This window comes from Vigna unguiculata, chromosome 1, assembly GCF_004118075.2.
Source record: "Vigna unguiculata cultivar IT97K-499-35 chromosome 1, ASM411807v1, whole genome shotgun sequence".
NCBI lineage: Eukaryota > Viridiplantae > Streptophyta > Magnoliopsida > Fabales > Fabaceae > Vigna > Vigna unguiculata.
Window position 1 is genome coordinate 3,491,648 of NC_040279.1, and position 20,984 is coordinate 3,512,631.

At 34.9% G+C, this 20,984-nt stretch overlaps 4 protein-coding genes across 4 annotated transcripts; 2 read left to right on the forward strand and 2 right to left on the reverse strand.

Moving 5' to 3' along the window:
* Nucleotides 1-7,185: 7,185 nt before the first annotated feature.
* LOC114174529 (putative disease resistance protein RGA3) lies at nt 7,186-10,688 on the forward strand. Its single transcript, XM_028059386.1, has 2 exons — nt 7,186-7,205; nt 7,750-10,688. The coding sequence occupies exon 2, from the start codon at nt 7,751-7,753 to the stop codon at nt 10,343-10,345; it is 2,595 nt and encodes an 864-aa protein (XP_027915187.1). The 5' UTR covers nt 7,186-7,205; nt 7,750; the 3' UTR covers nt 10,346-10,688.
* A 234-nt stretch (nt 10,689-10,922) lies between these two features.
* Nucleotides 10,923-14,864, forward strand: LOC114174604. Its single transcript, XM_028059463.1, has 3 exons — nt 10,923-12,901; nt 13,801-14,099; nt 14,214-14,864. The coding sequence occupies exons 1-3, from the start codon at nt 12,694-12,696 to the stop codon at nt 14,592-14,594; spliced, it is 888 nt and encodes a 295-aa protein (XP_027915264.1). The 5' UTR covers nt 10,923-12,693; the 3' UTR covers nt 14,595-14,864.
* Nucleotides 14,865-15,896: 1,032 nt separating this feature from the next.
* LOC114177996 lies at nt 15,897-16,453 on the reverse strand. The gene is made up of 2 exons (XM_028063655.1): nt 16,269-16,453; nt 15,897-16,160 (listed from the first exon to the last, which is right to left on the reverse strand). Exons 1-2 carry the CDS (start codon nt 16,440-16,442, stop codon nt 15,996-15,998), a joined length of 339 nt encoding a protein of 112 aa, XP_027919456.1. The 5' UTR covers nt 16,443-16,453; the 3' UTR covers nt 15,897-15,995.
* Nucleotides 16,454-16,543: 90 nt separating this feature from the next.
* Nucleotides 16,544-17,979, reverse strand: LOC114182564. Its single transcript, XM_028069455.1, has 2 exons — nt 17,603-17,979; nt 16,544-17,525 (listed from the first exon to the last, which is right to left on the reverse strand). The coding sequence occupies exons 1-2, from the start codon at nt 17,977-17,979 to the stop codon at nt 16,544-16,546; spliced, it is 1,359 nt and encodes a 452-aa protein (XP_027925256.1).
* Nucleotides 17,980-20,984: the final 3,005 nt, after the last annotated feature.

Below are 20,984 nucleotides of genomic sequence, written 5' to 3' on the forward strand. Positions count from 1 at the left end.
GGATTTATGATTCTTCAATTTTATGACGATGTTTCCCTAATTTTAATGAACCCTAATTATAGAATTTAGGGGTTTTAATGTTTTTTCCACTGTGTTTATGTAAAAGAGAACCGCTTCTCTTTTGATTTGAAAACCACGTGTTAAAATCATCGTCAGTGGCATGAAACTAGTTTTTGGTGAAAACTATCATGCGTGGTTTAATTTGGAATTGGAAAGTTTTTTTTTGTTTTACGTGATTCAGTTACAATTGAAAGGCGTCGACAATTTTATGTTTATTGAATTGTATTAAGTTTTTTTATTATAAGTGTACAAATGTTGAATGCGAAAGAGTACGATGCCACGATGCCTCCCATACGAATAGGATTAATTGGAATTGTGTGCGTGGTTTAACTGCAAATAGATTGAACGTGCCATTATTGAATACGTGCCATTAATTGGAATACGTGCCTAATTGAATTCATTGGATTCATGTTTTCCGCTACTGTTACGTGTGAATGTATGAAAGTGTTTTTTATTTTAATGTGAAAGTATGAAAACCGTTACTGTGAATGTGCCAATTCCAATTCCTTTTCTCCTTACGCTATTTTATTTATTAATATTAAAGTGTAATGTTTTTATTGGTTTACGTCACCAATAAAATTAATATTAATTATTTTATTTATGTAAATAATTAATAATTTTATTTTAATTTGCAATAATATGTATATTTGTTATTGTTAAATTAAAATTAAAATTAATGAGAATGCTATGTATGGTTTGTAGTAATTAAATGTGTATTTATTTATTTATTTGAAATCAATTATGATAATTTTCGTTAGTCACCAAAATGGCAAAAATTTTAAAGTTTTGTGATTTCAAATTATTAATGTTTTATTTCAATTACCCTTAGTATGGATGTTAATTTATGAATAGTTGATTTATGGGTTAATTGAAGTTCATTATTATAAGGCATTTCAGAATCGCCCAAAGGTTGATTAATTGTTCTTATAATTAATGAGCATGATTGTAGATAATTTTGTATGCGTCACTAGTTTTATTTATATACCCAAAGTAGTAGGTGATTCTAGTTAATGAATATTTTAATTATCAATAATGTTATAATATGATTAGCATCATTATGTTTATGTTTGTGTATTATTGGATCTCCCAAAGGAGAACATTAGTATGCATAGAATGATTGTTTATGTCTGAATCTGTTTTTACGTTTAGTTTTATGACTCAAAGCATTAATGTTAGGCATGTGTTAATTGCAGTCTCTGTTCCGGTATCTTTACACTCGCATGCTTCGTCTGTTCCCGTCTTTAATGGGTTGAATTTCCCTAACTAGAGTGAGCAAGTCCAATTTCACTTAGGTGTGTTGGATCTTGATCTAGCTTTTCAAGTTGAAAAGCTGGTTGCTATCATGGATGCCAATAGCAATGAAGATAAAGCTTGGGAAATTTCAAACAGACTTAGCTTAATATTTATGAGAATGAGCATAACAAGCCATATTAAGTCAGCTCTTGCCAAAACTGATAACGCAAGATAAATCTCTCGTTGGGACACTGATGAGTATGTTGATCACCATGAAGTTTGACGGTTCATGTACTATGCATGAGCATGTGATCGAGATGACAAATATTGCAGCAAGACTTAAGTCTCTAGGAATGGCAATGAATGAAAGTTTTCTCGTGCAATTCAATTACCGTCTAAGTATGGTCTGTTCCAGATGAACTACAGCACCATGAAAGACAAGTGGAATGTGCATGAATTACATAGTATGCTAGTTCAAGAGGAGACCTGACTGAAGAACTTAGGAAGCCACTATATTCAATATGTGAAGAATCAATGAGCTGTTGGAAAGAAAGTTGCTAAGAAACATGGAAAGGGTAAAGGATCACTGAAGATTGATGAATCCTCAACCAAAATCCAGAAGAAAAATGACAAATGTCATTTTTGCGGGAAGTCTGGACATTTCCAAAAGGACTGCATAAAGCGTAGAGTTTGGTTCGAAAAGAAAGGTGAGCATAACGTTTACGTATGTTTTGAATCAAATTTAACTGAAGTTCCCCATAATACGTGGTGGATTGATTCTGAATGTACGACTCATGTTTCTATTGTGATGCAGGGATTTCTTACAACCTGAACCATAAACCCAAGTGAGAAGTTCGTCTTCATGGGCAATAAAGAAAAGGTTTTAGTGGAAGCGGTCGAGACTTCTCGTCTAATCCTCGACACTGGATATCACTTAGACCTTAATGATACTTTTTATGTACCTAGTATCAGTAAGAATTTAATTTCTTTGTCTAAGCTTGATGTTGCTGGATACTCTTTTAAGTTTGGGAATGGTTGTTTCAGTTTGTTTAAGCGTACTTTTATGATTAGATCTGGTACACTTTATGATGGTCTATATAAATTGAATTTGGATAATTTATATGCTGAAACTCTTTTGACTTTGCATCACAATGTTGGCACTGAACGTAGTTTAGTGGATGAACGATCTACTTACTTGTGGCATAAACGTTTGAGACATGTTTCCAAAGAAAGAATGCCAAGATTAGTAAAGAATGAAATCCTTCCAGATTTAGATTTTATTGATCTGAATGTGTGTGTGGACTGTATTAAAGGAAAACAAACAAAACACACAAAGAAAGGAGTCACAAGAAGCACTCAGCTTCTTGAAATCATACACATTGATCTATGTGGTCCGTTTGATGTAAATTCTTTCAATAAATAGAAATACTTCATCACCTTTATTGATGATTTTTCACGTTATGGACATGTTTATCTATTGCATGAGAAATCTCAATCACTAAATGCCTTGGAAGTTTATATAAATGAAGTGGAAAAGTAATTAGATAGAAAGATGAAAATCGTAAGGTTTGATAAAGGTGGTGAGTATTATGGAAGATATGATGAAAGTGGACAACACCCTGGTCCGTTCGCTAAGTTCCTTGAGAAACGTGGTATTTGTACTCAATACACAATGTCAGGCACACCACAACAAAATGGTGTATCAGAAAGGGGTAATCGAACCTTAATGGATATGGTTAGGAGTATGTTAAGTAATTCATGTTTACCTGTATCATTGCGAATGTATGCTTTAAAGACTGCCATGTATTTGTTGAACAAGGTTCCTAGTAAAGCTGTTCAAAAGACTCATTTTGAGTTGTGGACGAGTAGGAAACCCAGTTTGAGACACATGCATGTTTGGGGTTGTCAAGCAGAAGTAAGAATATATAATCTGCAAGAAAAGAAACTGGATGAAAGAACAATCAGTGGATATTTCATTGGTTATCTATAAAAGTCAAAAGGGTATATGTTTTACTGTCCTACCTATAGTACAAGAATCGTTGAAATTAGAAATGTTCGGTTCATTGAGAATGGTGAAACCAGTGGGAGTGAAACTTCACGAAATGTGGAGATTAAGGAAGTTAGATTAAAGTTCCTATAGCTAGTACTTCTTTATCAAGAGTTGTTGTTCCACATGTTGTAGAAACTCACAACAATCAAGAAGAATAACAAATTAATGATCCTGAGGTTAACAATGAACCAATAGTATAATAACCATAAGAAATAGTATTAAGAAGATCTCACAGAGATAGAAAGTTTTCTATTTCGAATGACTATGTGGTTTATTTACAAGAGTCAGAAAATGACTTAAATATTGATAATGATCCAATTTCTTTTTCAGAAGCCATTAATGGTGATAATTCTGATAAGTGGTTAGATGCCATGAAAGATGAGCTTAAATCAATGACACATAATGACGTACGTGACCTTGTGGAATTGCCAGGAAGATGCAAGAGAGTTGGGTGTAAATAGGTCTTTAAGACTAAGCGTGATTCTCACGGCAATATTGAACGTTACAAGGCCCGACTTGTTGCCAAAAGTTTTAGTCAGAAAGATGGCATTGACTATAAGGAAACATTTTCGCCTGTTTCTAAGAAAGATTCTTTTAGAATTATCATGGCATTAGTAGCTCATTATGATCTTGAGTTGCATCAAATGGATGTTAAAACTGCTTTTCTGAATGGGGATTTAGAAGAGGATGTCTATATGGACCAACCAGTGGGGTTCGCTGAAGAAGGAAAGGAACACATGGTGTGTAAACTTAAGAGATCGATATATGGACTTAAGCAAGTTTCTCGGCAATGGTATCTTAAGTTCAATGATACTATTGTGTCCTTTGGATTTAAGGAAAACAATGTTGATCGGTGTATATATCTGAAGGTCAGTGGGAGTAAGTTTATATTTCTGATTTTGTATGTTGATGATATCTTGCTTGCGACTAATGATCTTGGTCTACTAAGTGAGACTAAGGGGTTTCTCTCTAATAACTTTGAAATGAAAGATATGGGTGAGGCATACTATGTGATAGAAATAGAAATATTTCGTGATAGATCACAAGGACTGTTAGGTTTGTCTCAAAATGCATATATTAATAAAGTTTTAGAGAGATTCAGAATGGATAAATGTTCAGCATCTCCCGTTCCAATACAGAAAAGAGACAAGTTTAGTCTCATGCAATGTCCAAAGAATGATTTGGAACGGAAACAAATGGAAAATATCCCTTATGCATCTGTTGTTGGGAGTTTAATGTATGCTCAAACCTGTACGAGGCCAAATATTAGCTTTGTAGTTGGTATGCTTGGTAGATACCAAAGTAATCCAGGACTGGAGCATTGGAAAGCTGCAAAGAAAGTTTTAAGATACCTACAAGGAAAAAAGAATCACATGCTTACTTATACAAAATATGATCACCTTGAGGTGATAGGTTATACAGATTCAGACTTTGTTAGCTTTGTGGATACAAGAAATTCTACATTTGGTTATGTGTATCTATTGGCCGGAGGAGCGATTTCATGGAAAAGTGCGAAGTAGTCTGTCATTGCTGCATCCACCTTGGAAGCTGAATTTGTGGCATGCTTTGAGGCCACCGTTCAGGCTAATTGGTTGCGAAACTTTATTTCAGGACTTGGAGTAGTCTACAATATTTCCAAGCTGCTGAAAATTTATTGTGATAATTTCGCAATAGTCTTCTTTTCTAAAAACGACAAGTATTCCAAAGGTGCTAAGCATATGAAATTGAAATATTTTGCCGTTAAAGAAGAGGTTCAAAAACATAGTGTCAATAGAACATATTAGCACAAATCTTATTATTGCTGACCCTTTAACAAAATAATTATGGCCTAAATTGTATGCTGGTCATGTAAAAAATATGGACATTATGTCTACTAGTGAATGTTAAATGTTGATTATTAATGTTATTAATGTTTATGTGACACTCTGAGCTCCCTAATGTATAAGTTTCTGAAATCTGTGTTTTCTTCTTTATGTTTATGCATGCAAATTATGATGAAGAAAACAAATTATGTTATGTTATTGCTTTATAAAAATGACATTATGTTTGAACCCATTATGGACTTCTCGTTTTAAGGTCATATTAAGGAGAAAAGGATGATATAGTAGTACATGGAAGGGATCATGTCGACCGAATGATGTGTGACCATGACTCTTATTATTTCTGTGTCTTTAATTATGAATAATGATGGAACCAATTTATACAAGGTTTTTTAATGCGCATTATGTTTATGTATTAAATCACATAATGTTATGACATCATATAAGTCAAGTGGGAGAATGTTAGAATTAATTGACGAATTATTTCTATTAGTGACTCATTTGAAATATTATGATGGGCCCAATTGTGATTTAATAAAATTTAAAGACCTATTGGTTATTATTATGGGAAGTGATAATAAAATAAAATAAAGATAAAATAAAAAGCAACTTGATGGACGTTGGTTTATAAAAGAGATTGGGTTCTGTCATAAGATTCTTTTCACAGTAACCCATCAAGAACGTATGAGAAAAGAAAAGAAAGGTAGAGAGATAGATTGAGAAAGGTGGTTGAAAAACACACAAAATACAAATTGAAAAACGTATATTCAGAGGATCTCCCATTAATCAAGGTTAGTACTTTACTATGTTTTATCATGTGAGAATCATAAACCTTAATCTATCCTTAATTAGTTAACAATTTCTAGCTATTTATTATAATTTTAACGAGTTATACTTTAGTTTATGAATTTTATGGGATGTATGAAGGAAGAAGGGAGGTGCAAGAAGACGCAGTTTTTTTTTTGTCAATGCCCTCTTCGGTTGATGCAACTGTGTATAGTGAAATACTCTTCGGTTGATGCAACTGTGTATAATGAAATACTCTTCGGTTGGTGCAACCGTGTATAATGAAATATGATATGTAAAATATTGAACATATATTATGTATTTAAATTTAATAATGCTTAGTTGATATTTAGATTTTAAAACATTACATTGTTTCAAAATTAACAAAATATTTATAAAGTTCATCGATAAAAAAAACCCCACAGTATATAATAAAACAATATGATAATATTCATATTTAAATTTTAACTAATTACATAATTTTTATTAAAATATTTATTCCTTTAAACATATGCACAGATTACTTGTTAGTTTAAACCATCCTTAATTAAAATTTATTTTGAAATAGATGTGTCCATTCAAATAATAAAAAAAAGTATAATTACTAATTTGATATCCCAAATTTTTTTTTTAAGTTCAATTTAATTCCATATTTTTTTTTAATTTAGTACCTCAATTATCTAAAAGGATTTAATTTGGTCATTTCCGTTAAATTAGAGTTAACACCATGTTTGTACAGGACACGTGTCAAGCCGTGAAATTTTTAATTTTTTTTTTAATTTTTAATTTTTTTTCAAACAATTATAACTTGTCACATGTCAGTTTATCGTCGTGTCACGTGACAACTTACAATCATGACACGTGGGTTGTCATGTGACAGTGATAATAGTTATTTTTCAGTTTAGTCCTCTATTTAAATTTTTGGTTCAATTTAGTACCACAATTCTTTAAAACGATCAAATTTGATTATTTCCAATCTGAGACTAAATTAGTAACTAAGTTTAATTATAACTTATATATACAAGTTGAAATAATTGTTTTGAATTTATACATCAAATCATTATATCTAAATATTTAAATTATTTTAACTTTTACAAATGTAAAAAATTTAAGGTGTAAAAAATTTAAGGTGTAAAAAATTAAAACCATAAAAAAAATGTAAAAAATAAAATATTTTTTCTTTTTATTTCCTTTATATAGGTGGCTCATCTAATCTCTTCATCTTCCACGCATTTACACTCTTTTTTCCAAAGCAGGTCAGCTCTCTCTTCCTCTCTCTCTAATTCCAACTCTCTTAGGTATTGAACCACTAAGATGTTCTATCGTAGATAGCACCACTGAATTTCATTGTAAAGCATGGAACTAATGTCATTATTCTGAAATTTTCTCACTAAATTCCAATATATATACACACCCATCAATTTTACTTTATTTCAGCTAATAAATATGGTTTGATTGAAAACATTAGTAGTACTCGTTTTTTTTTTTATTATCGCAGATCATAATTGGAATTTCGTATGCTCCTTTCATGTTATATGCAACAAAAACTGTTTGATTTCTAAGGTCAATTTGTCCACAAATATGATTTTCATAACAGATCAACACAAATTGTAGATAACTGAACATTATGGTGGCTGTTACCCATGTAGCCGGCAGCCACACTTTATTGTTTAAAGGATTCATTTGCTGTTGTTGTGGTTGTGAAATTATTTGATATCTAATATTGTTGTTACTGATGTGAAATTGTTTGATTCCTAATATTGTTCTTATAATGCTTGTACCAAACTTCATTTGGCAAAGGATGGAAGTAATTGCTCAGATAGTCTTACAAAACTTGAGCTCTTTTGCTCAAGAGGAGTTTGGAATCATTTGGAATCTCAAAGATGACGTACAGCAAATGAAGAGCACAGTATCTGCAATAAAAGCTGTACTCCTGGATGCAGAGGCAAAGACCAACAACCTTCAAATCAGTAATTGGTTGGAGGAGCTGAAAGATGTGCTTTACGATGCAGATGACTTGCTCAATGATATTTCCTCTGAAGCGATGAAAAGAAAAGTGATAGGTTCTAGCACAGTCTTGAGAAAGATACAGATTTTCTTCTCCCAAGAAAACCAAATTGCCTATAGTTTTAAATTAGGTCATCAAATGAAAGCAATCCAGAAGAGGCTAGATGCAATTGCTAAAAACAAGATTACTTTGCAATTGACAGACCGTCCTTTGGAGACTCCAATTGCATATAGGGAGCAGAGACAAACTTACTCTTTTGTGAGAGAAGATGATGTCATTGGGAGAGAGGAGGAAAAGAAACTTCTTAAAAGTTATTTGCTAGACACCAAAGTGAGTGTGATAGACAATGTGTCTGTACTTGCCATAGTTGGGTTTGGAGGACTAGGTAAGACTGCCCTTGCTCAACTTGTTTTTAACGACAATGCTGTCCAGTGCTATTTTGAGCAAAAAATGTGGGTGTGTGTCTCAGATGAATTTGACATGAGGAAAATAGCTGAAAAGATGATTGGGAATGATAAGAATAGTGAGATTGAGCAGCTGCAGCAAGATCTCAGAAACAAAGTTCGTGGAAAAAAGTTTTTGCTTGTGCTGGATGACGTGTGGAATGAGGATAGGGAACTGTGGCTTAAATTGAAGAGCTTAGTTGTGGAAGGAGGTAAGGGGAGTGCCATAATTGTAACAACACGTAGTAGGACCGTGGCGAAAATAATGGCCACACATCCACCCCTTTTCTTGAAAGGTCTTGATTTAGAAAGATCTTGGAAGCTATTCTCTCGAGTGGCTTTTGATGAGGGGAAAGAACCAAATGATTTGGAGTTGTTAGCCATGGGAAGGGATATTGTTCAAAAATGTGCTGGGGTTCCCCTGGCCATAAGAACTATTGGCAGCCTCTTGTACTCTCGAAACTTGGGCCGGAGTGATTGGCTATATTTTAGTGAAGTTGAGTTTTCAAAGATAGATCAACACAAGGACAAAATCTTTGCAATCCTTAAACTGAGTTATGATCATCTTCCTTCATTTTTGAAAAAGTGTTTTGCGTATTGTTCATTGTTTCCAAAAGATTTTGAGTTTGACAAGAAAACACTCATTCAGTTATGGGTGGCTGAGGGGTTCATTCAATCATCACGTGACAATAGATGTGAAGAAGATGTTGGTCATGAGTACTTCATGAATTTGCTGTCAATGTCACTTTTCCAAGATGTGACTTTAGATGATTTTGGTGACATTCTTACTTGTAAAATGCATGACCTGGTACATGATCTCGCACAACTAGTGGTTGGAAAAGAATACGCCTTTGTTGAAGGAAAAAAAGAGGACATTCGAAACAGAACACGTTATTTGTCTTCTTGTACTTCATTACATTTTTTAGAGAAAACATCATCATTTTCCAACAAGTTAAGGACATTTATTTTTATTGGAGAGCCACTTTATGGAAGTCAAAATTTCGGTCCTCCGCCAAGTCTTCATTTTCCTTTTCTCTTAAGCATGAAGTGCCTACGGGTGTTAACACTCTCTGGGTTGCATTTGATAACAATTCCAAATAGTATTCGAGAGTTGAAGCAATTGAGATATCTTGATCTTTCAATGAATAAGTTTCTGGTAAGTCTTCCACTAGATGTTACTAGCCTACATAACTTGCAGACTTTAAAACTTTCTCGATGTGGCGAACTTAAAGAATTACCCTCAGATATCAGCAGAAGTCTTAGGCATCTTGAATTGAATGATTGTGGGAAATTGACATGTATGCCATGTGGGTTGGGACAATTGACCAATCTTCAAACACTGACACATTTTTTATTGGACTCTAAAAGTAAAAACGTTGATATAAGTGAATTGAGTGGGCTAAACAACCTTAGAGGGAAATTAGTAATTAAATGGTTGGATTCTCTGCGAGAAAATGCTGCAGTGGTTGAGTCTGCAAACATATTACTGGAGAAGCAACATCTTCAAGAATTGGAATTACGGTGGCGGCTCGGTGTGAATTCATTGTGGAGGGATCCTATTGAGGAGAGGCTAAAGATGGAAAATGAAAAGATCTATATAGATGAGCCATTGCTGAAGAAAGATGAAAAGATAATGCAAGGCCTGCAGCCACATCATTCAATAAAAAGACTAGTAATAGATGGATATTGTGGCAAAAGTTTACCAGACTGGATAGGGAATCTGTCATCACTCTTGAGTCTTGAAATCAGTAATTGCAATGGTTTGAAATCACTGCCTGATGGAATTCGGGACCTTGTGTCTTTACAACGACTCTGCATATATAATTGCTCACTGCTAGAAAAAAGATGTGCTAGAGGAAATGGTGTAGAATGGTCGAAAATCGCTCATATCCCAAAAGTTCTTGTCTCTGCCTTTACACCAACTGATCTCAGGTATATTAATTGAGTCAAGGACTTGATGGTGGTTCACTAATCCAATTTCCATGTATATTCTTAACTGCATGTTCTCTGGCCTCCCTACTCTATTCATTTAGATTCCCACAAAGCTTAAAAATCCACCCCGATCATTTGACTTATTTTGCACTTACCATCATTCAATGTCCATTCTTCACTTTCTTAGTCTGCATGACTTATTTTGTGATGAATGGGGAAGAAGGCAGCAACCACTTGTTTGTGCCAATCACTATTTTCTAGATATGGCTCCATGGTTCATACTGCCTTGTCCAAGTTTCTCTGAACGTGTCTAATTTTTTCTCAAGAAGTTCTGAATCTGTGATGATATTCTAGTTTTTCCGCTCTTTTTTGCATCCCTTTATTTAAATTATGTATCTTTATTTTCTGACTTGGGATTGATGGTTTGTCGATTCAAGAACTGGAGTTGTATGCTATGTGGTACTTGTCTTAGTTTGACAATCCTTTTTCATGATGTTTGGCATAAGAGAGAATCCAAGTTTTGGTATAAAATTACGAAAAACACAAGAAACCTTTTCTTTCCCTTTAGATAGTAATTCTCCTGATTCTGCATTCAGAACATTCCATGTTTCTTTCAGTTATCACTTAAGGTGGACAGAAACCCATCTACGGTGTGTTGCCTTATCTTCTGAAGTATTGTTTTATCCGTTTTTCAATACAAAACGACAATGTGGCAGCGACCAATTGATAGACAATAATTGCAAATTGTTGCCTGCATAATAAATCAGATTTTGATGGTAAATGGCAGCGCATCATTTTATGAACAATTTAAGATAAAACTGTAATGCAACTAAAGTCCATCTGAATGTGATTTGATACTGCAAAACAAGGTACTGTTATATTGATTTACTACTGCAAATCCCTAAAGACTTACTGATTTTGATATGGTATGATCAGTAGTAGTACAAGATCTGTATAACATGAGATCCTCTCTTTCCTCACTGATTCAACAGCTAGCACAAAGAATCAAAGAAGAAAATTGAATAAAAAGAAAATATGAAGAAGGTGTCTTCAAGTCTCTGTAGTCCTTTTCTTCTCTTTACTATACAGTTGGGTAATGGAATTCTCCTTGAGTCCCTCCCAACAGTTTCACATTTTTTATCAAGAAGAAAATTAGGAAAATGGTTCTCTATGGTGTTATAACACTCGCATAAACATTCAAATATCTGTTTTGTTCTCTTAAGTTGTCCTTCTCACCCTTACAAGTTCATTTGGTTGTACCCTTAACTCCTAGTCTTGAACAAGTGAGGTTACCAAAGGTTGGCTACCAAAAACTTCTACATTTTCCCACTCTTTGACTTCTTAATACATAGTTCCAAAAGGTTGTAAGAAAATCCCAAAATTCCCTCCTATGGAATGATCAGATTCCTGAGGGCTGTTCACAGTTTTGGAGATGTTCTGGACAAAACCAATAGGCCATTATGGAATGATCAGAAATTTAGAGAAACGAACAAAATGGGAATAGACTACAATATGCCTCAAATATTTAACCTCCACCTTCTCCGCCCTCAATGTTTTCCCAAATCAAGATACAATGCTCTTTTAAATGGTTTGGTTCCTCTGGTGCGCTAATATATTTTTCATGAAATGAGAACCCTATTTTCAAATATCTGTACATGAATCATCTCGCTGCACAGGATTTGCAAATTTTTGGTTTTTAAAAACTCACAGATGGTAAGATCTATATCCTTCATCACCTACGCCTCTAACTCTGTCTCTTTTTTTTAGGTTCTCAAAGCCTACATCTATCTTACTCATTCAATTTGTACTGCTTGCAAAGCCTTTTTTGAAACGTGTTTGTACCTGATTCACTCAATCTGTACTATTTTTTCAATCACTGACGTTCTGAAGGTGTTTAAGGCGTGAATGGTTTCTTCAATCACGATTCCAAGTTTTTGTTCAAGGCGTTGAAGTTTGTGTTTTTTATAATTAGGGTTTCAAATCCTTTGTATCTATGTTCATGTATTTTTTGTGTAAGATCTAAATGTTAAAGTGTTTGGTGTTTCCGATGACTAGTGTTTGAAATGTTATTCAACTTTATTGTTTTTTTTTAGTAAATCTATGTTTTTTTTTTCACTCCTCTTTCATATTTGGTATTGTTTCGGCCAAGGGGGCTTCTCCCTGCACCTCCAATGATTTCTCTTATACTCCCAAAACTTATCTTAATTCCGTCTTTGTCCATGGTTAAAAAATGAGTTATTATTTTTTACTGCACTGCACCCCTAAATACCCCGTGAGTCACCGCACTGCACCCCCAAAAGCAGATTCCCTGCTCTGCACCCCTGCCCTTGCCCTTGGAATCTTTGACCTAGGGTTTTTTTAATGTGCAGAGGCCTCCATCCTCCACACCTCTTCTCCCTGTTCTCTCTCTTCTCCCACACACACAACACAGCACCCACCCACGTCCTCCCTCTTGTCCCCGACGCCATCTTTTTGTCTTCTCCACACACCATTCTTGTCCCCAGACAACCGCGTTTCATCTGTTCCCGCCGCTTTTACATTTTTGACGGTAGTTTCTCCATTTTTCACGGTACGTTTCTCCATTTTTTCACGTATTTTGATTTTAATTGATTTTAGTTGTAGATTTGAATGTGTACATCTTCGCTTTTTTGTGTTAAACCTGCTTCGGAAATAGTTTGGAAGGTGTGTTGTGTTGATGTCTGAGTATTTGAGACATAGTTTATGAGTTTTTTTTTCTGTTTTAGGAAACGAATTATGGAATCCGTTTCCCCCTTTTTTTTTTTTACAAAACGGATTGTGGAATCCGTTTGGGATTTTTTTTTTTAGAAACGGATTGTGTAATCCGTTTCCTTTTATTTTTTTTTAAAAATGGATTGTGAAATCCGTTTGTTTTTTTTTTTTAGAAACGGATTGTGTAATCCGTTTCCTTTTTTTTTATTTTTTTTTAAAAAACGGATTGTGAAATCTGTTTGGTGTTTTTTTTCTTTTTTTTTAGGAAACGAATTGTGTAATCCGTTTCCTATTTTTTATTTATTTATTTTTTAAAACGGATTGTGAAATCCGTTTGGTGTTTTTTATTTTTTTTTGTGAAATCCGTTTGGTTTTTTTTTTTTTTGGAATCTGTTTCCTTTTATTTTTTTTTCAAAAACATTTTCCTTTCTTTTATTTTAGGTGAAACGGATTGTGAAAGCCGTTTCCCATACTGCTGAAACGGAACCTGAAATCCGTTTTGGGTGTGTTTTTTGCTTTTCGAGTGAAATGTGAAATCCGTTTTATCATTTGATTTACTTCTTTAATTTTTATTTAAATTGTTCTTCAATTTGTGAAATTCAACTTGCACTTACAGATTTGTGAAATTGAACCTGCACTTACAGTTATTGTTTTGTTTTTGTTTTTACGAGTAAAAAAAAATGAAAGATGAGGGCGAGTATTTCTTATTTAAATAATTTGTATTTTATTTTATTATAGCTATGGTTCGGACACGAGGAAATTTATCTAGACGTGGTTCAAATGATGTACCCGAGAGTTCCACACAAGGTGGTGCACGCAAGAGACCGACAGCCTCGGCTCGTAGAAATCGTACAACGGGTCAGGATGAAGCTAATGTTGTTGAGCATGATATTGTTGAGAATGAGGTCTCCGACGTTCCTCAGGAGGATGAGGAGGGGATTGATAACGATGGTGGAGGATTTCCTGGTGGTCCATATGATACATCTTTATTGACTCGGTACGAGGATCATGTTGCACGCATGATATGGGATGGTCAGGTCAGTAAGTAAGAAGTTATTATTTATGTTTGATTTTATTTTTGTTAACTACTTTTATTTATTTTTTGTTTCTTTTGTTAAGTACTTTTATTTATTTTTTGTTTCTTTTGTTAGGATCGAGTTGTAAAAGTAGTGTCTCATATTAAAAAAGTGAAGAAATTAGGACGTCCTCACCCTTCTGTTGCACCTTTTGTGTTAGCTTCTGGATTATCGTCTCTGTGCGATATTTTATATGAATATATCGATCTTGGGTTAGTATTGGGTTTTGTGGAGAGATGGCATCCCGAGACTAATACTTTTCATCTACCCATTGGGGAGATGACCATCACTTTGGATGACGTATGGTCACTTCTCCATCTTTCCATCAGTGGAAACTTTTGCTCCACTGAAAATCTTGAATATGAAGAGTCTGTTGAGATTTTGACGACACTTCTTGGTGTTGACCGGGCCATGGCTTGTGTGGAGCTTAATCAAAGTCGGGGTGCACAGGTCTGACTTAGCTGGTTGAGAGAGTTGTATGACAGCTGTTGTGAAAACGAGTTATGGGAGTTTGCTGCACGTGCATATCTTTTGCACCTTGTAGGGTGCACGATATTTGCTAACAAAAGCGCGACCTATGTTCGTACACATTATCTCGAGCTATTTAGAGATCTCTCCACATGTCGTACATATGGTTGGGGAGTTGCTGCTCTTGTCCACTTATATGAGCAGCTAGGAGATGCCAGCTTTGCAAATACAAAGCAATTAGCTGGATATCTACCTCTTCTGTAGGTACCCATTTATATAACATTTTATTCTTTATTTTACTTGTTTTTAGTTTTATATGACAATGGTTAAATGAAATGTTATTTGATACAGGCTTGGATATACGAGCACTTCCCTACATTGGGAAGGAAGCAAGTACGGGATACATATGTGGAGACCGAACCCCGTGCTCTACGTTATGTCACTGGACGCGCCATTTTCGCTATAGCTGATGTTAGAGTCCAGTTGGATGGCTTGACATATGATGGGATGATTTGGAACCCATATGTAGCACATAGAGCTGCTCGACAACTTGTAACACATGGCATGTTTTCTAGCTTCCTGAGGGTTGGTACCATCGTACATCGTCATATGCCGGAGCGTGTGTTGCGACATGAAGCAGCCTATTCCACCGCCGCCCAGTTCGCTTCCCATGATGGACTTTGAGGCTATTGATGATCAGTGGAAGAAGCACGAGTAGTTTGTTGTACATCAAGTGGTCCAAGCACCAGCTCCTTTTTCATGTGCAGATGGATATTTGCAGTGGTTTAGGAGAGTCTCCCATCCATACATTTTACGTGGAGCTGAGGCCGACCGACCTAGCCTTGTCATTGTGCCCCGACTTCGTCGGAATTTGCCAGATGACATACCAGTTCAGAGGACGTCACCGTCATCATCTTCCAGTGGTTTATTGGTATGTTATAAATTTAGTTGCTCGTATTATTAGTAACTTTTAATATTTGACATTAACTTGTTATTATCACAGGGTCTCGTGAAACGCATTGTAGGCGGTCTTCAGCGGATGATAGACTGTAGAGACGTTACTGAGGGCACAGTTGCTTGGGATTGCACTCGTGAGTTATTGCAGATGGCTCAAGAAGGCGTTGAAGAGGAAGAGAGTAGAGGAGGACGTAGAGTTCGAGGCCGACGACCATCTACGTCTGGATAGTCCATTTACTATTTATTTGTGTTTGATGTTAGAATTTTTATATTAAGATATTTCATCTATATATTGTATTTTATATTAAGTTATTTAATGTTAGCAATGAGGCCAAAATATATCCGTCCCTTGGCCAAAGGAGTTAGAATTTTATATATTGGTAAAATAATTACAAACAACAACAGTCAAATACTTAATACAATCAACAAATATCAGTCTTCCATGAGATCTACATAACTACGATCCACTACGTGTAAATCTAGGAATGCTTGCATCCTATCTCTATAAAATGATGCCCAACCTTTTGCCTTTGGGTAACAATTGCTAGATGATATGATATCCACTGTTGGTAATGGACAACCTTCTTGTAGACGAACCTATAAATACGTAATTAGTGAATAGAGATATAAAATTCTTTATCAAAATAATATATATATATATATATATATATATATATATATATATATATATATATATATATATACCTGCACAAAATGAGAACTGTAAACATGTCCAATACAAATTAGTCGATGTTGACTTTGCGAAATAGGTGGGGATGTACGAAGTGGGAATATCGTCAAATCCTGAACTGACGACAAGCAGACAAGGATTACATTATACCGATTAGCAATCGCATACCCCATGTCTGGTATAGTCATCCATTTGTCTCGATTAGCCTGCATATAATTTAATTAGATTATACTAAAACAATATCATAAAAAACTTTTAATACATAAATTTCAACATTGGTGTGTAGAAGTCATACCCCTGATGGTGAGTGAACTAGCAAAGACTTTCTCAGTTCTTCCAGACGATCATAGCCTCCAACTAATGTTGCATATTCATCTCGCCATTGACTAAGTTCTTTGTATAGGTCATGTCTGATTAGAGGCCACGACTCCTCACCCATACCCAACAATGCAGCAATGCATCTATATCCACAATGACCGTCCGCAACAACATCGACAACATCGACTATATAAGGATGAAAAACAGGATTGAACTGTTCTAGCATGGGTATTACTTTCTCTTCAATTACACGTTTGCTCTTCAGCTTGTTTTCTGTTTTTGCAACACATGTGTCTTGTCTTGAGGACTCAATGAAGGCGTCCACATGTTCAAAATAGGAGGAATCACGTTTGGTTGACTTCTTTGATCTATGACTCTTAGCTACACCTTTCGTCTTAACTTTACTTGGTGGTGGTAACATCGATGTCATGGAAGGGCAAACTATGTCGAGTAATTTATGTTTTATGGTCACTTTTCTTGCAATATCAACTTCTTTGAAAAGATTAAGCAGTAGATCAACTTCCCTCTGAATAGATAATTGCCCTTCAGATTGTGAAGACGAGGCATTGGAGAAGCTCAACCTAGTCCACATCACATGAATTTCTTGGAGAGGAATAATCCCAGGATCATATCGTGCTAATTCACACGCACATGGTAGACCATAAGTTTGTCTGAGAATGCAGCCACAACGACTACTATCGAATCCAATCTTTTTTACTCTTTCCAACTCTGGAGCAAGGAGTTCTAAGGCACATCTAGAAATATTTCCCACTAATCTTCTATAACTCAATGCCTTGTAAGAGTCACTGATCAGATTTAAACTTCTTTCAAAAGACGCCTTAATTTCGTTGTGTTGCAAGATAATAACGTTGTGAATTCCATCCCAACACGAACAAAGGTCTCCCATACTACTTCCAAGAACTTTCTTCAGACTCCAGTGAGCAGACTCAACCCTAGTATAATTTATACAAGGAAATCATATAAACCATTAATAAAAAAAAATTTAATTAATAGCAAAATACAAACATACATGTTTGATATTGTATTCCCTAAATGCATAACTTTGTTCGTCCATGCCTTCACAAAGAATTTCTTATAAGGAATGATCCACGAGTCGTTAACATATTCAATGAATATAGGCCATGGCTGGCAAACAAGCTCAAGACGATGAACACACTCGTTGAACTTTAATTCATCTTCACAGTCCATGACATTCTCCCAGGCTTGCAATACAACATCCCATGCATCAATAGAATTTACTAACATTTTGCACTTTGCCTGTACATTTTTTTGAATGTGGAAACGACATAGAAGATGATAACACTCAGGGAACATCATGCCAACAACATTCATTAGAACAAGATCCCTATCAGTTACAATGACTTGTGGACCACCCTCGGACGTCATAAATAGACCTCTTAGCCTTTCAAGAGCCCAAATGAAATTATTTTGCTTTTCACTAGATAAAAATGCAAAAGCGGCCGAGAAAGTTAATCCTGTTGAGGTCACACCAACAATCTCAAGTAATGGCAACCGATATTTGTTGGTTTTATAGGTACTATCCATTAAGAACACAATATTGAATGAATTTAACAACTTCACAGCATCAGGATGGGTCCAGAACAAATCGCTTACCACATCAGATTCATCAAGACATCTACTAAAATGGATGTAGTGATCACATTCCAACATCAACATTAATTGTTGTAACTCAGTTCTTGAACCTCTTATTGAACGTTTGTACCTATATCTTGCATTATACACTTGCTTCAAAGTTGTAACATTACAATCATCTTTTTCTTTTAGAGTGAGAAGTATATTTGCAGGTTTGACTTGACTTTTGGTCATATCAACAAGCAACGACTGTTCAGTAGACTTCAACCTACCCGCATAGGGGTGACCAACTAGAGTAGAAGAGACATCGTGATTATGGTAACCACATTTTACGTTCAACACTCATCCCTCCCCTTGAGAGATGGGTCTCCCTCTCAATCTAAAGGGACAATCACATTTTCTTGTCCCAGATAAACTGGGTTCTGCATCACACTTGTATTTTCTATATTTTCCACCTCTTTCACAACCTAATAATACATGGGTCTTTCTTCCTGGTTGTCCATTGTATTTATCCGATCTTAGAATAATAACGACAAACCCAAGATTATAAGCAACCCCTCTAACCCATTTAATTAAATCTTCACGTGTTGAGAAAATATCATCAGTTGTAAAATGAGATGTATAATCTTGTTCGCAGATATCATGAACAAAATCAGAAAACTCTGACATGAGACTACAATTTTGTTGAGAATCCGCTTGAGAATCCAAGAAACTCAAATAACTAAAATGATGATCTTCCATAATGAACTATAATATAATAAAAAAAGAAATTTTAATACGTAAATAACCCATCTAAATGCATAAAGAATGCAACACGTATCACAGAAAACGAGTGAATGCAACACGTATCAAAAATTGAAAACTAATTGCATGTTGATATTGATTGCATGATTTACGTTAGAAAATTCACCAATCACACAATATACATTCACTCACATTAAAAATTCCCCAATAACACAATATACACACCAACACACAAAATCCAAGTATGAAACAGAATAGCTATTCTGTTTCACATATTTAAGACACGGATTATGTAATTCGTTTGGAAAAACAAAATTTTGGTTTCCGTTCAAGTGTTTGGTCTGTCGGACAAAACATCCATGCAAATAAGGAGCGGGAATTTCAACGAAATAAGTGATTCAATTCTATTTCTAAGACGATGACAGCACGTACATGCATGCCACCAATCTTATTCACGAGTTCTTTTCTTTGCACAGAACTGGAAATGGAATCAAGAAGAAAGAAATGGGGTGTGGGTGTGTGGGTGTAATTTTTAGCAGAATATTATGCAAGGTTTATTTACCACTAACATTTAAAAGTAAGATTTAAAAATAATGGGGTGATCGTGTTATTTTTTTATGAATGGGTGTAAGAAAAAAATCATAATTTATGCGAAACGGCATACACTTTCCGTTTCATAAAATATTGTGAAACGGATTCCTTATCAACTCTCATTTATCATCTAACAAACGTACACCAAAAACACCAAAAACAAATGTATTCTTGACTTACAGCATCCCACAACCACCTACGAACATGAGTAATGAACATATATATATATATACACATATGTAATTTTGTAATGGATGCGAAAATCATAATTTATGGGAAACGAAATACAGAAGCCGTTTCAAACGTTATGAAACGGATTCTGTATTCCGTTTCAAAAAAAATTGCAATTTTTTTTATGAAATGGAATACAGAATCCGTTTCACAACGTTTTGAAACGGATTCTGTATTCCGTTTCATAAAAAAATTGCAATTAATTTTTTTATGAAACGGAATACAAAATCCGTTTCATAACATTTTGAAACGGATTCTGTATTCCATTTCCAAAAATTTGCAAATTTTTTTATGAAACGGAATACAGAATCCGTTTCAAAATGTTATGAAATGGATTCTGTATTCCGTTTTATAAAAAAATTTGCAAATTTTTTTAGAAACGGATTACAGAAACTGTTTCATAACATTTTGAAACGGATTCTGTAATCTGTTTCCCATACATTTTGAAAAACAACTTTTGTATTGCGTTTTGAAACACAGACAATCCCTTCAAACAAATGCCGTTTACAAAGAACTTAAGGTGGTATGAAGGCTAACCTGGATTGACGGAAGTACCACTTGGAGAGGAGATAAGGTAGTTACTCACAACACCTTCCTTCAAAGAATCAACCTTCAATCACAATAATGCATACTCACTGACAGAATAAACAAAACAGGATTCCTTAAAAAAAATAAATGAAAGTCATACAAACCAGAAGAGGGACCACCACAGACATAATGAACGAATGAAGAGAAGAGGGACCACTACAGAGAGAATGAACGATTGAAGGACAGCTCTCAAGACCACGAACCACAATGAAACTGAGCAAAAATTTTAATGAAAGCAGACACTGGATGGAGAAGAAACGGGAGTACAAGAATACTAATAGTAATGTATAGTAACGTTTTGGGGGTGCAGGGACGTTGACGCAGTAAATGAAATTTACTGCGTCCCTACCCACTTTCACTCATTCTCACGGTATATTAAATAAGGACATAAGCATCAATTTTGGGGGTCAATTTTGGGGGTACAGGAGATTTCTTGAAGGTGCATGGAGAAGGCGCCTTCGGCCAATGCCTTCTTCGCCCACTCACGAGTGTTGGGCCTTGACTGAAGTGGGTATGAACACTGCATTCTCCAATCGATCCACTTAGTGTCAGGTTGGTACCTTTTTCTCCTTTATGGGTTTATCTTATTTTTTTTAGTCCTCAATCTCATTTTCTTCTTACCATCTTATTTTTTCTTCATTACT